This window comes from Tetrao urogallus (assembly GCF_951394365.1).
Source record: "Tetrao urogallus genome assembly, chromosome: 1".
In the NCBI taxonomy this organism is placed as follows: domain Eukaryota; kingdom Metazoa; phylum Chordata; class Aves; order Galliformes; family Phasianidae; genus Tetrao; species Tetrao urogallus.
This window is the reverse complement of record NC_136813.1, coordinates 149,798,239-149,811,472: the sequence shown is the minus strand read 5'-3', so window position 1 is coordinate 149,811,472 and position 13,234 is coordinate 149,798,239. Positions and strand designations below refer to the sequence as shown.

The following is a 13,234-nucleotide window of genomic DNA, read 5'->3' as shown; positions in this document are numbered from 1 at the left end:
TCAGGCAAGATTTAATACCACTGTCCATTCAGGACAGAGTGATCATTCAAAAAAGCCTCAGTTCAAGCCACAGGATGGCAAATTTCTGATTCCTGGCAATGCAAACTGAGTTAGTGAGTGACCAACAAGTTAGCTCAAAACACAGTTTTGTTTATTTTTGAGAAATACATCAAAGAGAAAAGATATAATAAAAGTGTAAACCCTGTATGAATGCCATGTCAATAAAATAAAAGTACTGTCCACCAACTAAGCAACTACATGACTCAGAAAACACTTTTTTTCTATTTTGGGGCAGGCCTCTAGGGATGATATGTAATGAATGGAGAGATAAGGGCATCTCCAGGTTGTAAATACTACATGTAACACGGGGGAAAATCGTCATTTCTTTAAATAAAAATGTTAACTCTTCTTTAACTGTGGAGCTACAGCCATTTCCTTCATTACTTATATTCTATAATGTTAAGTTTCCTGAGATACTGCTGCCAAATATTAAACAAAAAGTCACTGGAAACAGTTACTGATAACTTTGAAAGTATATACAACGCCAGAGTTAAATAGAACCACTGATTACAGTTCAATTACTGAAAATTACACACTTACTGCAATGATAACAATGCATTTTTGGCCAGAAAATTTCCATAGATATGCACAAATATATACACAGAAAGCATCTGTACAGTGATGTCAATGGATATTGCTAAGGTAGGTTTTGCCTCCCAAGCACTGACAAAATTCCACTGCCACTCGTACATAAAACCATTGCATCCTGCAGACTAGTATCTCTTGTGATCATTTGGCTGCTGCATTAATACACCATCTTGCTTTATAAGCCCCCTGCTATAACTACTTGTATAGTCGAATGGTAGGAAATGGAGAAAAGACTTGAGGGCAAATAAATACAATGGGGGGGGGGGGGGAGGGAATTTTAAAAGGAGCGAGGAAAGGTAAAATCTTCATTCACTGTAGTTAAAGCTACCAGTTTCAATAGACTGGATTTTACTGCAAACATAAATAGAAGGTTTCACAACAAGGTGCAGGATAGCATCAGTAGATTAAAGGGACACAATACTAGTGGAGACCCTCAACTTGCAGCATCTTATGGTATATATACTATGCAGCAATCTAGCAGGGCTCATCACTGGGGCTTCAAAAAAGATGTGATGGGGAAGGGCATATACTGCTGAGGAAGAGTCAGTGAACAATGCTGCTTTAAGATACAGCAAGGGAAAACCTCAGATTTTTTCCCAGAGGTTTTTAGGAGGGCCTCTCCAAGTAGGTTTTGCAGCCAGAAGACCAGCTGAAGTGCCTCTATACCAATGCACGCAGCATGGGAAATAAGCAGGAAAAATTGGAAACCATTATGCAATTAGAAAACTATGATTCTATTGCTATCATAAAACAAAAACAAAAACCACAATATGATGACCCACACATCTCAAATACCATGATTGATGGCTATAAGATTTTAGAAGGAATAGGCAAAAGAGGAGAAGTGGGGGTGTTGCCTTTTATTAAAGGATGTTAAGAAATGGATGGACTGTGAAGAACTTCTTCTGAGAAATAGTCATGAGAGCCTGTGGGTTAAAAACAGGGACTAAACTTACAAAGGACATCTGGTGGCTGGGGTCTACTGTAGGCAATCTGATCAAGGGGTTTCAAAGATTTCACTCAGCTTTCAAGCACCTTTCCACCAGTTTTTGTGTGATTGGCCAGATTGCTTCCGGCCTTTGAAAATTTAAGGCTCTTGAAGGTATTTCTCAAAATTTCAAATTCAGTCCTAAGCATAAAAATTAATTTCATTTGGCCAAAATGTTTATCAGTTGACATTATGTGTTAAAAGCTAACTTAATGAAGGAACAAAGTATAAAATAAATGCAGTAGAACTGAAAGTTGAAAGATGTAGTGCTTTGAAGACACAGTCATAAGAAACTAATGCCTCATAAATTCACATTAAGCTGGACTATGGAGCCTCCAACCTGGTAGCTGCACAGATCCACACTCATTCTCCCCTCAAAAACAAAATACAAGGTCCAGACTCTTTCAGATCATGCAAATCCAGCCAATATCTGGTGCTGAAAGCAGAAAATCCCAGAAGGGAGTCATTAGTAATCCCTCATTAGCCCCAGATCCATACTGCATCCCTAGAACAAAGCAGAGCCTTTCAGAAGCAAGGATTGACAGGGTCCCAAGAGGTCTTATTTAGCAGATAGATGGAGTGAACACCATCCAGAACATTTAAAAAGTATATTACATTGGTAAGTTTCATTCTTAGGTCTTACTGTGAGCCTAAAATCTCAAAGCTCACTGATGTTAATGGCAAGACCACTGCCACCGTTACAAAAATAAGTATTTCATCTCTTATCTCATGAAAAGCAGTCACTTTTTTTTGTGCAGGTGAAAGTAGTCTGTGAGACCATTGTTGATTTACCAATATTTCAAATATATATGACTCAATAAACATCCAATTAATTGCTCAAAATATCTCAATTTTTTAAATTTTAAAAGGAGTCAAATTCTTATTCTTTCTTTTTCTTTTTTTTTTTTTTTTTTTTTGTTCCTCATACAGCAAGCCTATAATTCACCCATACTGTGAATTTTGCTTTTTCCCTGTTTGGAGCAGATACAAAAAACTCCATCTTAAAACAAAGGTAACATTTCTTTCACAGTATCACAGCTGTCCACTGTTAAGGATAAATACTTTGCAACTGTGGATATCAACTGAGTTCTATTTAATATTTTGATAAGTGATTTTAAGTTTGTTTACTGACATTACTCATTAATCTTTATAAAAACTATTGTCTTCATTACTGCCTGATATCTAGCAGTGGGGAACATACCCACCTGTAACTGTGTTGTTTTGCTGATCTCTTTGGACAACTTTTCCAAGTAGGTATTTTGTTTTTTCTTAACCTGAGCCTGGCTGGAAAACTCTGATCTTCACTAAAGGGCACTGGAATACATTTTGTAACTTTCGTAACTTTTCCAGAAAAGAAAATCCGGAGCAAAAGCGAACTCAATGCCTTACATTGTTCTTCTAACTTTTAGAAAATTATACTCCAAAATATTTTGGGGTTTTTTTTCTGCAAGGGAAGAAAGAATAATTGCAACTGTATTGATCTTTAAATTGTGACTATATTAACCCCTCTGTTAGATTAAGATATGTGTGAGAGGGTGGGTGCAATTGTGTTCTAAGTAACACAGTTAAATTCCAAGCTTTATCCCTGAGAGGGATGTATAAATCACTTAGATATATTGCTTACTAAAATAGGTGACGCCAAGTTCATGGCAACTGCTATTCATGGTATTTTGTAGTGGTGACTGCATCAACATAGTGCACTATCAAACAATCTAAAATTCAGACATGTATGTAAATATCCCATTGAGACAATGAATCTGTAGGTTTTTTTCACTGTAGTGGAAAATAGTTAACTACTTCTAACATCTCAAAGGCACAGCGATGAGGAAAACCAAGGAAGCATTTCCAATCTAGGGAAATTACTGCCTGGTTTTGTGATGTTCTTAAATAGTCATTAGCATCTCTGGATTTGTTCTACAGGACACACAGGTTCCAATCACAGATTTTTAAATTAGTCACACAGTACTGTGTTCATGCTGTCAATGAACAAGGCTTTTTTAGTGGGTTACTCAAAAGGTGCTTTGCTTTATGTCGATGATGAACGTAAAAAAGTTGCAGTTTCAGTCACTGGAGAACTAATATTCTAATAGCTGTCTACAGACTGTCAACACCAAAATGAACACTAAAGTCAGTTGTATGTAGTAAATTCCCAGGTGCTTTTAGGTGGCTACAAAAACATAAGAATATTGTTATGTGGCAGAAAGACAAAATACCACAGCTATTCTACATTTACCTCTATTTTCATTATAAGAAACACCATTTTCTTACTTTATCTTGTCTCCTTAAACTAAAACTAAAAGAAGTAGGCCATTTTTCTGGTGTAGTCATTGCTATTCACTGATGAATTCTCTTGTGAATTTACAGTAGAGATTAATTTTCTATCATTAACAAGAAGATCATCAGTAACATTGATTCACTTCCATCATTTAAATAAATAGATAGATAGATAGTGTTGACAAAAAGTACAAATTAAATTCATGTCAAATTCTCAAAGCAATGATTTCCAGTTTTATAGATAGACAGGCACATTGTATGTAGGTAACGCCATATTTGGCTGAATCAAACAAATAAACAGAACAAATTTCAGCCAAGTCTACCCAGGTCAGTTCCCATAATTTGCTCAACAGAAGTGACTGTTATCATTTGAACACCCAATCTTATGCGTGTTCAAGGCTCACTGCTGGCTGTGTACTTTGTACTTGTGTTATAAACACATTTCACATGCATTTGTTTGCTAACACATGAACATCACCTTTTAATGATTCAAATGCTACTAGTAAAAAGAATGATCCATTATCTGTATATTCAAAAAGTGAACAGATATGTCCTACAGATTAAAAAAGTTGTGAAGAGGGTGAGTTAACTCTGCACAGCTAATATCAGAGTATTGCAACTGTAACAGTGTTCAACAAACATTTTCTTTTGAATATGTTCTTTGGAAGAAACTACAAATGGAAGTGTTTCAGCTTTGGAAGAGACCTAACTTTAAGGTCTCACACATATCCAAATCAATCCTTGACTAGGCCCATATCAAATTTAGGTAGAGTGAAGTTTTGTCAAATCAGTTAAATCATTTCCATTTCTACTTCAGCACAAAACACAGCTGTTCCTTCATTATTATTTTACATAACCTTATCCTAGTACAAGTACCTACAGGTTACTGCAAACCAAATGAACTGGTTTCCAACAGAAAAGAAGAAATGTTTGAGAAATTAACTGTTCTGCTCTCCTTCTGACATTTATCCCTTTCAGCTATTAGTTAAATTGTCAGTGTCACTGATTACTAAATGGAAAGAGGTTTTTTTCCCATTCATTTTTGGAAATGCAGAGAAATTACTATTTAACTTCCTTAAGAAATATTTTTATTACATTTTTATTTCTATCTTTTAGGACTTCTTTTTTTTTTTTTTTCTTTTTAGTTTAAATACTTCTTTAATCTTTTCTAACTCTACAACAGAATTCTATTCACATGAGCATCTGGAAATTCTGCATCTAGTTACAAAATTCTCCATGGGGAAGAAGTGGCTATTTAATAAAAAAAGCAAAGAGACTGCCTGTCCAAACAATGATCAGTCATTTTCCTTTGTTATACAACCTAGATGTGATTGCACTTCACAAAACAAACCTTTAAGAATCATAAAGCAATAATAACAAATCTCACAGCTATGGTATGCAATCATATCTTGCTCAGAATTGAAAAATAGTAGCTGTTTTTTTACTATTGTCATTGATTATATACAGAGAATGTGATTTTTATGTCCATTTTAATGAGCATAAGGTGAAAATAACCTTTTTTTTTTTTTTTTTTAACCAAAAAACAATGTATAGGTGCTTATATATTTCTGGCTATTCACTGCAGCTATGAATGAAGACAATTCCATCATAAAGATATAGTATTGTTTCATGCAATCATTTGAAAGACTGTCTTCTACCTACTAAAGAGTTGTAAAAAGCAGCATTTTGAGCCAGATAACCTGATGAGAGCATTTGTTTCTTATCACTTCAAAAAATCAGTCTTATGGGACTACGTAAGCACTCAAAACTCTACCTGTAGCTCAAGCAAAAAGCTAACATACGTGTGAATAAACTCATTCTAATAAATAAAAGTGCCCAAACAAGCCAGAAATTCTGAACAGCTTTGTTCAGACAAATTACAGAATTTGAAGAGGCTTAATAGTCACCGGTTACAAATCGAAATGCTAGTCCAATTTTAGAGAGACTAGTCATCAAAACATCTTAAAATAGAGCCTTGTGAATCATAGAACATTATTTAAACATCAACCAAGAGACAAGGTACTTTGATAAAATGTTTTCTTCGTTAGTTGAATTACATGTATTTACAAGAAAATACTTTTCCTGATGAAAAGAACAATTAGATTCACCTTACATCAATGTTAAATTGTATTTGAATAAGCTTTCAATGAGTAATTACTGTTTGTATGCAAACTATTTAGCAACCAGTCGATTCCAGAGAGCCAGTGACTTCAGTTTTATTCCATGTACAGCAGAGTTACTGTTTATTCATGGGCGAGTAGCAACAGGAAATCAAATGGCTGCAGCACTAGATGAACACAGTTCCCAGATACACAGCTGGTCTTTACCATGTAATTAGTTCTGCTGACTGATGCTGACACCACTTGCACACTTGTGATTAGCTGAAATACTAAAGTCCTAAAGCTGTTCACTAATCACATTTAATCGAGATTCAGACTGCAGGTGATAGTTTCTGTACTAGAGCATATATCTATGTTATTTTGTTTAGACTTCAACTGACATCTTCTCCCGTATAAAAATTCATGCAACAAGATTCTAAGAACCTTTTCTGATAATGTTTTCTTTGCGTGCACAGACACAAATGTTCATGCTCATCAAGAAAGATGCAACAACAAAGTTCTGATCATTCTCTAGAACTGGTGAAAGAAACCTGCATCAACGTGGAACTTCTAAACAAGGAAAGTGAGCTTCATAAAGGAAATGCTGCTTTGTCTCAAAGCAATCCAGAAGACACCTTCAGTCCCTGTGAAACACAGCCAGTATCAGTTTATATGGACAGCACTACAACAACAGGTGACTGCATTCGAAGACGAGGCTACATTGAGTCTTCACTTCTGAAGCTTCCAACAGAGAAGTGCACTGGGAGCCATCACACAGCTTTCCAGTTTGATCGGCATGCTCTGGCCAGAATTTCCATTTCTTCAACCTTAGGGTGTTTAAGGATGGCCTCTGCTTTGCACGCACTGACATGTCAGGACTCCCCTGACACAGCTAAGCTGGGGAATCAAATGGAATACACAGGCTCTCTCCACTATATTTGTAAAACTCCACTCCTGTGCACTAAGTCTTCCTTGCTGTCGTTGCCTTCTTGTGTCTACATGAAATTACTGTCTTCCATAGCAAAGAAAAAGACAACTTTAGTAGACCCAGAGTCTGCTAAATTCAAGTTACCAAAATTCAAGTTACCAAGCCAAGAGAATCCTCTCAGCAATGGCACTCTCAAAGAGATGCTCCAAAATTCTTGGCGAGCCAACTCTGCTACACTGAGATTCCCCCACTTCAGCTGTGTGTCACAGGAGGATATCCAGGTAAGCACAATGGGATGATAGGATGACAGCCTTCTTTTGCAAGCTCATGTAGTCAGTGTTGATTCACTATGGCCTAATTCTTAATCTAAATTGCAAACCAGCCCATGTTTTATTGCTATAACAGCAGAAAGAAAGCACAGTTACAGCTATCAGTGACTAAGTTGGCCTTGCCCAACTCCAATGAATGGACCTCTGTCCATTCATTCTGATGGTCACTATAACTGTTTGTGGGGCTATGAAAGAACAAGAATAGATAATTTAACCAGGGTCTACTTGGGCTTTAGGGAGTTATTTTCCTTCCTGGGTCCATCAGCAGCATTATTCCTAAGCCAGTGCAGTTCTGTATTTTTTTTAGTATATAGCATTAGTAGCCCCATAACAACCAAGAATGAAGTCACTCAAAACAGTTGAACTTAAGGATTGCTACTACTAAAACAAATCTTAAGGTTTAAGAAAGACGCCATTCCTTTTCATTACTTCCACTTAACCAGTTCTGTCATTCGTTGCCACCCTCCATTGGTATATTCAGCTCCAAAAGCAAGCAGCCAATTGTATAATCTTTTCTGAAGAAATAAACACTGGTGCAGTGAGTGCTAGAGTCAGTAATGGGAAAAAAGCAAGGGAGGAGCCTTTCTGCTGTTCAGCTATGCCCTATAGCTCTGAAAACAGGGAAGGGAATGCATAGGCCAGCTTTCCCACCAGATCTACTCTCAAAGAACATGCATTACTTCCACAAGCAATTAAATTAAAACACGTTTGACTCCAGCCTCACAGAAAGCATCTACATGTTTCACCGAACATGGATGGTGTCAAATTGATGCAGCACTCTTTACTAACTGGTTAGTTTTGTGCCACATACCAAAGCTATTTTTCCCCCCATCAAATATTGAAAACATTCTGAATATCAAGTGAGTCCTGCTCTTTTTTCCACAGCAGTGGAAATATTTAGCTACGAAGTTTTTCTAGTACATTTCTCTTAAGAAATCAGTAGCTTTCTTCACATCAGATTATTTGCTTTCTGACCAACTAACAAAAATATCTCTCTTTCAGAAGAGTGGACTGCCTACACAAAGGTATGAATACATTTGTTTCATCTTACTCCAGGCTTCACTTCCACATGTTTTTATGAATCCACTTCACTAAGAAGAACTGAACAGTGAGGCATATATGCACAACTCAACTTTAATGTGTAGGTTACTTCAAGAAATGTGTGTCACCAGGTTGTTAAACTACACATTTTAATGAGATTTTCTTTCACAGGCAGCCCCCTCCCTATCACATTAAGCAGTATTTTACACCATATTTCGGTTGGATCATCCGAGAGCACTGCACTAGGAACTAGCTGCCAAAAGGCCCGGCTGCTTGGATTAGCTGTGTCAAATTTCAACTTGAAGAATGTGAAACATCTCATAATCTTGAGTGGCATTCTTCATAACACTCTGGGAGGGAAGCGGGAGCAAAGAAGCCAGCAAAATAGCTCAATATTGTTCTCAGACATTGGCAAAGCAAATTGAGGGTGGCTGCTGGACAAAGGGATTGTTCATCCTACAAAATGAGAATACCCAAATTTTATAGATTAGTATAGGCATTTTCTGCCAAGTCTAGGTGGTGTGTGAATTGCATTAAGATCTTACATCTATTATCAGAAAGTAAAACCTTGATTAAAAGTCAGCCATGATTCAGCCATGTTTTTTTTTTTCCTTAAGATGATCAGTTACAGAAAGGGAAACGAATTTATTTTCTTTCCAAAAGAAAAGAAATTAGAAGGTAGTACCACCATTAATAGCAACATCTTTCCAACTGGTGGTTCACTTATTACTTGTTTCCCTTGGAGATTTCAGACATGGCATGCAGATGAGTCAGGTATGTTAAAAGCACTGGTACTCATGAGCAAGGCTTGCAGAAGATAAGCCTCACAACAAATAGAAGTACAGAATAGAAGTGCTTTTTGTGACTGTGCCATGATGGGTTTCTCTTCCTAAGGCAGCAGATATCAACAATTGAGCTACATCTCCTCTTTGTCCCAGTATTTACTCATTTTTGAGGTTAAAATCTCATTTAATGCTAGCAGTTTGCCAACAGGTCTTTGTTCCAAGTATATTTGTGTTTGATACTGGGAGGGCTGGAAAAAGGTACATACAATCCGTGAATCAATATGCAATGCAGTTCCCCAGACAAAGTTTAACAGATGTGTGAGTGCACACATAATAACATGTTCACTGAGGAAGAGGTCTCCTCAATTTTCTGAATTGTAGTTTCCAACCTACTCTTCAGCCTTTTGAATTTACAGTAGAGAAGAGGAGAAGGAGAGGGAAGGGGGAGAAGAAATCTTTGTGTCTCTGTAGGCTTTCTGCACCTATTACAGGAATAGCCTGCTCTGATCCCACTCAAAAATAATACATAAAAGCATAGCTCACTGATGGGGTGAGAATCTGTGTGTGATTTGTATCAAACTAGGTGGCAATATGAAGAATATCAATTGCAAATGACTAAAACCAGAAGGGTACTAAATCTTTAATGCACATACTTTCTTGTGGAGCCACTTGCCTGGCGGCTTCAGAAGGAATCCAATATATGTCAGCAAGGATATTGCCTCTGGGCTTCCATCCAGACATTTTAAAAGCAAAGAAATCACGCAGGGAACATTGTACTCTTTGTTCCAGGGCCACTAGCAGGAAAGAATGGGGGGGGAAAAAAGAGTTTGGATGGTGTACTATGATTTCTGTTTCTCATTCTGACCTATATTGGAGTATGTGAAAACGTAAAACAAAAAAAATCAGTTTTTAGCTCTTTTCTTCTTTTTTAAAAGAAATCTGCTGAAATATCAGATTATTCTATCTGTCTAGAAGAACTTTGTGACAGCTGGCAACCCTCCTCCAACACTACCTTATATAACATACAGGGTAAAAAAACCTACTGCTGCCCTCCAGTACTAATGAATCTCTTCTCCCCACTCCCAGGCTGTACTTTCAAAAGCCATCCTTTAGGCAAAAGTGCTCATTTTAGACAACCTTCCCTCACACAGCTTTCATTAATGACTGTATATTTCTGTTATCATGCTGAACTGATGCTGATTAAAAATAATCAGCCAAAATAAACAAAAGAACCAGAGGGGCAGCAGACAGAAGTGTATATGGAGGAGACAGGGTGAGATGCTGAAGTCAACACTACAGTGGGAAGAAATGTTGATAAAAGAAAACCTTGAATTTCTTCTCAGCTCATTTTCCCCATGCCCTGTTCAGTACAATTCCTGCAGACACCCTGCTAGGGAAGAGTCCTCTCAAAACCCTCTAAGATGCTCATTTTCAATGAATTGAGACAGTTGGGCTCAGCTATCTTGAAGTACTTCTTTTTCAATATCTCATATGCCCATAAAATACGTTGCAAACTCTTTAAAGCAGAGTCCAAATGCCCTCCCCAGGCCAATTGGTTAGTAGTGTCATCACCTGACAACTATCTCAGTACAACAGCCACACTAAAATGTTGACATCTTAGAATAGAATGGTTTGGATTGGGAAGGGCCCATAAAATCATCTAGTTCCAACTCCCCTGCTATAGGCAGGGACACCTCCCACTAGATCAGATTGCTCAAAGCCCCATCCAGCCTGGCCTTAAATGCTTCCAGGGTGGGAGCATCTCCATCCCTGGGGACCTCTGCTATGTTGTATCCCTTTATGGTGATTTACATAGATGTCTGTCCTCAGGGATTTCTAAAGCTTTCATTAGGCTCACATTAGTAACATGGCATGACACAGATCTCTAAAAAACAAATCAGCTGAAAATCTCCATGCCCTAGAAGCAACCATACCCAGGACATTTATTTTTCCAGACCATGAGTTTCTTCAGTGTCTTTAAAATTTTTTCATCCCTTTGTAATGTGAGCCTGTGACGATATCTTGCTTCACAAAACATGCAGATTTAAAGCAGGAGTTACCACACAGATTATATCTCCCCTTTTGATCGAGTTCATCCCTAAAGTACTTTTTTTTTTGTCATGCCCTTCAGCACCCTGCTCTTATTAAGGAAATCAGGCACAAACAAAAAAACAAAATGACAAACCTACAGGGCCTGCAAGTAGAAAAAGATGGTAAAACATTGCAATTTAGCAGTGTTTTAGTCTGCATAGATCACACAGCACCACAGTAGTTTATCCACAGTATTTTATTCAGTCACACAGTAGTTTATTCAGTACTAAAATTACTGAAAACATTTAGTGTACCTATTATGTCTACAGGCATCGGGCCAGACAATCACAGACACTTGTATCTGTGCTTTCATCTGTGAAGGATGAGTACATAACTTAGGCATGTAAGTAATCAATCACATAGGCATGCCAGAATGCAAGGGTATATTGTAGTTACACATCCAAGTGTGCTCCCACACCTCTCAGGCTTGCATTCCTATGTGAAAGCTTCATTTATGCATCTCTGAAGCTCAAGGCCTTTTAGATCTAGGGAAATAATCCTGACTCAGTTACAAAGAAGCTATGCTTTCCGTCACTCATCTGCATAAATTCAAATATATCCTGAAGTTGATGCTAGATACCTTAAAGATCAGTATCACATTGGAAAAAAAATTTTGTGCATCCAAGCTGAAATAAAGCTGAATTTCCTATAACAGAAATTACAACTTTCAGAATTATACTCTTATACTGCAGCATCTAGCTTGCATAATAATCTAGCTGTCCGAGAGATTACTTAGTGGAATCATAAGTGGTTTCGTAACCATCTAAATACAAAGATCACCAAAAGTTAAGGCTCTTTCCTTGGGATGCTTAGTGACTGACCCTCTGAAATCCAAAGCAGTTTGTTTGCATCACTCAGTGGTAGACAGCAGAACAGTAGCTGCAGACATCAGCCACTTTGCAACTGTATGATAATACCATTAATTAGGTATTGGCATGAGTTAATAACAAATCCAAGAAGGTTTTAGATATGCACCAATAATTTCTGTGTTTGAATGTGAGCAGCCTCTGGCACAAACATACTGCTGGATACAGAATGCCTCTGTCTTTCTTCTTGATGGATCTACATCCTAGACAATGAACTCTGTTGGTAACAACAATAGCTGGAAAGAGGCATTGGTTTCAGATCAGCAGGCTGACTAAGCCACATTATATTCAAAATACAAAGTATTTGAATTAGCAGGGGGAAAAAAAAAGAAAAAAAAAAAACTTCTTAAAAATTTAGAAAGACTATGACACAAACTAGCAAAATGGTTAAATACATTACAAAAAATAAACTTTTTCATTGCTATACTGTCTTTTCTTGATATTACCTGAGTTACATGTAGTCCAAAAGTCAACACGTGTCATCTAGGGCCACAGTGTTTAAATGTTTCTGTGGACTCAAATGCCAAAATCGTTCTGAAATCTTGCCCTGTTTTTTGCTTAATCTTTAAAGAACCCAGAATTTTCCAGTATTTAGATTCCCAGGTACCTCTCTCCTCAGGTAGGCCACAGCTGTAAAAATCTCATTCTTAGCAACCCAGAGCAGTTGAAAAGACAACAGGATATTTGCTGCTTTGGAAGTTTCTTCTCATTTCTCCTTTAACACCTTATGCCATAGCCACTGTGATTCAGTTTTTAGCTTGCTTCCTCTGATATCAGTAAGGAGCACTTCAGGAATTCCTTCCACAATCACATGAGGAGACATGACATGCATTGCTGTTGGGTCTCACAGATCAGCTGAGCGCACGCGTAGCTCCGTGGTGGTGAGCTTGCCAGGACTTGAGGTGTACCCTGGAGACCTGTTGGTGTCAGAAAGTGCCTTGGACTACCTGCCCCACACAGCCCTGCTGCTAAATGCAGGTCAGACGCAGGGTGAGCTTAGCTCATCCACACCCCATTGTATTTATGGCAAGTGTGTGTGTGCATGGGGTGGGAAGGAGGGACAGAGGAAAGATCACTGCAATAAAGACTACGGTGCTCATTATAAAATTCCCCTCAATTTAGGGTTTCTCCTTCATTTTATGGTTGAATGCAAAATGTAAGAAGTAATTGAGGCAGGCTAGGCAG

General features: G+C 37.7%; 1 protein-coding gene across 1 annotated transcript in view; it reads left to right on the top strand.

Moving 5' to 3' along the window:
• Window positions 1-6,513: 6,513 nt before the first annotated feature.
• PLEKHG7 (pleckstrin homology and RhoGEF domain containing G7) overlaps window positions 6,514-13,234 on the top strand; it is a gene marked incomplete at both ends in the record, with an annotated part of 30,709 nt that continues 23,988 nt past the window's right edge. Inside the window, 3 exon segments of the mRNA XM_079537118.1 lie at window positions 6,514-7,218; window positions 8,269-8,291; window positions 12,900-13,027. Coding sequence (XP_079393244.1) covers window positions 6,514-7,218; window positions 8,269-8,291; window positions 12,900-13,027 — 856 coding nt within the window.